The sequence below is a fragment of the Entamoeba dispar genome, genomic scaffold (assembly GCF_000209125.1).
Source record: "Entamoeba dispar SAW760 scf_1105229458729 genomic scaffold, whole genome shotgun sequence".
NCBI classification, from domain to species: Eukaryota; Evosea; order Mastigamoebida; family Endamoebidae; genus Entamoeba; species Entamoeba dispar.
In genome coordinates this window covers 1-2,258 of record NW_001853338.1, presented here as the reverse complement: position 1 = coordinate 2,258, position 2,258 = coordinate 1, and the positions used below count along the sequence as shown (strand labels likewise).

Here is a 2,258-nt window from a genome sequence, read left to right as displayed (position 1 = left end):
TTTCTTAATTTATTAAAATATGTATTTAATATATGTTTATATATTTGTTTAAATACACATTCATGTTTTGATATTTGATTATTATTCATTATTTTATTTATTTATTTTGATTTATATTTTATTATTTATATTATTTATTTTATTCATGTATTTGGTATTTATATTTTAAATATATTCTTATTATTTAATTATTTCATTTCATATTAATATTATTCATATTCATATTTCATTTAATTTAACTTATAATTTAATTTTATTGATATTTATATTATATAAATACAAAGAGATTAATAAAATTGATATTTATTTATCTATAATATCAAATTCATTTAATTTATATTTAATAATAGAAAATCATAAGTTAAAATATAGAATATAAGAATAATAAACAATAATAAAATAATAATAAAATAATAATAAAGATATAAAAGATAATAAATAAATATGATAAAATAGAAGATATAAGAATTAATAAACATATACAATAAATAATAATAAATATTTTAACACAACAAAAAAGAATAATATCAAAATGAATAAATAAGAAAAGAATAATAATAATATAAATGATAATCAATTATAATTTATTTCTACTTCAAATTATATTGTATTTCATTTATTGTATTTTTATTTCATTCACCACCATTTAAAACATTTTCTTGGTATTCTTTTATTTTTCATTAATTCATCTTCACATCCACATCCATAAAAACATCCATCTCCAAATGATGTAATTGATGATGGTATATTAATTGATGTTAATGATCCACATCCACAAAAACATTCATCTCCTAATTTACTAATTGATGATGGTATATTAATTGATTGTAATGATGAACAATAACTAAAACAACAATCTCCTAATTCATTAATTGATGATGGAATATTAATTGATGTTAATGAATAACAATCATCAAAACAATCATCTCCTAATTTAGTAATTGAAGATGGAATAATAAATTTATTAATGTCTTTCTTTTCAATATTCTTTCCATTGATTATTTGTAGATTTTCTGGTATTTGAACACTAACTAGTACTGGTTCATTCATAAATATTCTATCTTCACTAATAAATTGTAAATTATCTATATTCATAGATGTTAATGATGAACATTCTCTAAAACACCAATGTCCTATTGATATAACTGGTGATGGTATATTAATTGATGTTAATGATGAACATTCTTCAAAACATCTATCTCCTAATTCACTAATTGATGATGGTATATTAATTGATGTTAATGATGAACATCCATAAAAACAACATTTTCCTAATTTAGTAATTGATGATGGAATATTAATTGATTTTAATGATGAACAATAACTAAAACAATCATCTCCTAATTCACTAACACTTGTTGGTATATTAATTGATATTAATGACGAACATTCATAAAAACATTCATCTCCTATTTTAATAATTGATGATGGAATATTCATAGATGTTAATGATATACATTTATAAAAACAACCATCTCCTAATTTACTAATTGATGATGGAATATTAATTGATTGTAATGATGAACAATAACTAAAACAATCATCTCCTATTTTACTTATTGATGATGGTATATTAATTGTTGTTATTGTTGAACAATATTTAAAACATTTATATCCAAGTGATTTAACTTCTGGTGGTATTGTATTTCCATATGATTTTCTATCATATTTTGTATTTCTATATTTTTACATATATTTCCTGCTTCTTTCTCTTGTAAATATGTTGAATAATCTACTTCATACCATGTTACTTTTTTAAATATTTTTCCATCATTAAATATTTTATCTTTTTCATTATAAATATGAAATGTTTCAATATTAGTAAATAATTTTCTTGAATATTGATTTAATGGAATTGGATTAAAATGAAATCGTTCCATATTTCCTTGAAATCTTTTAATTCCTATTTCTAAATTAATAAAATCATTAATATCATTAAAATACATTGATACTATCATTATTTCATTATATCCTAATTTCATTATTGATTTATTGTTTATTAGTTCTTAATTTATTAGTTCTTTTATTTTTATATTTTAATTTCTTCTTTTTTATTCTTTATCATCATTCTATTTTTATTAATTGATGTTTATTATAAAAAACATTAAATAATAAGAAATAAAATAAAATGTTATTTATTTTTATTTTTAATAAATTATAATTATTAATTATTTCATTTTATTTTATATTTTATTCATTATTTCATTTTATATTTTATTTTTATTTAATAATATGATAATAAAATATGATAAAAGATA

At 17.5% G+C, this 2,258-nt stretch overlaps 2 protein-coding genes across 2 annotated transcripts, besides 9 other annotated features; both read right to left on the bottom strand.

The window, feature by feature from the left end:
- Positions 1 to 6: 6 nt before the first annotated feature.
- Positions 7 to 91: a repeat region.
- Position 92: 1 nt separating this feature from the next.
- Positions 93 to 153: a microsatellite.
- A 2-nt stretch (positions 154 to 155) lies between these two features.
- Positions 156 to 176: a sequence feature (AT_rich).
- Positions 177 to 182: 6 nt separating this feature from the next.
- Positions 183 to 345: a microsatellite.
- A 30-nt stretch (positions 346 to 375) lies between these two features.
- Positions 376 to 420: a microsatellite.
- Positions 421 to 427: 7 nt separating this feature from the next.
- Positions 428 to 577: a microsatellite.
- A 59-nt stretch (positions 578 to 636) lies between these two features.
- Positions 637 to 1,440, bottom strand: EDI_038580 (uncharacterized protein; the record flags this gene model as incomplete). Its single annotated transcript, XM_001734898.1, has 1 exon — positions 637 to 1,440. One exon carries the CDS (start codon positions 1,438 to 1,440, stop codon positions 637 to 639), a length of 804 nt encoding a protein of 267 aa, XP_001734950.1.
- A 143-nt stretch (positions 1,441 to 1,583) lies between these two features.
- On the bottom strand, positions 1,584 to 1,982 carry EDI_038570 (uncharacterized protein; the record flags this gene model as incomplete). Its single annotated transcript, XM_001734897.1, has 1 exon — positions 1,584 to 1,982. The coding sequence occupies one exon, from the start codon at positions 1,980 to 1,982 to the stop codon at positions 1,584 to 1,586; it is 399 nt and encodes a 132-aa protein (XP_001734949.1).
- Positions 1,958 to 2,097: a microsatellite.
- A 6-nt stretch (positions 2,098 to 2,103) lies between these two features.
- Positions 2,104 to 2,168: a sequence feature (AT_rich).
- Positions 2,169 to 2,221: a microsatellite.
- Positions 2,222 to 2,258: the final 37 nt, after the last annotated feature.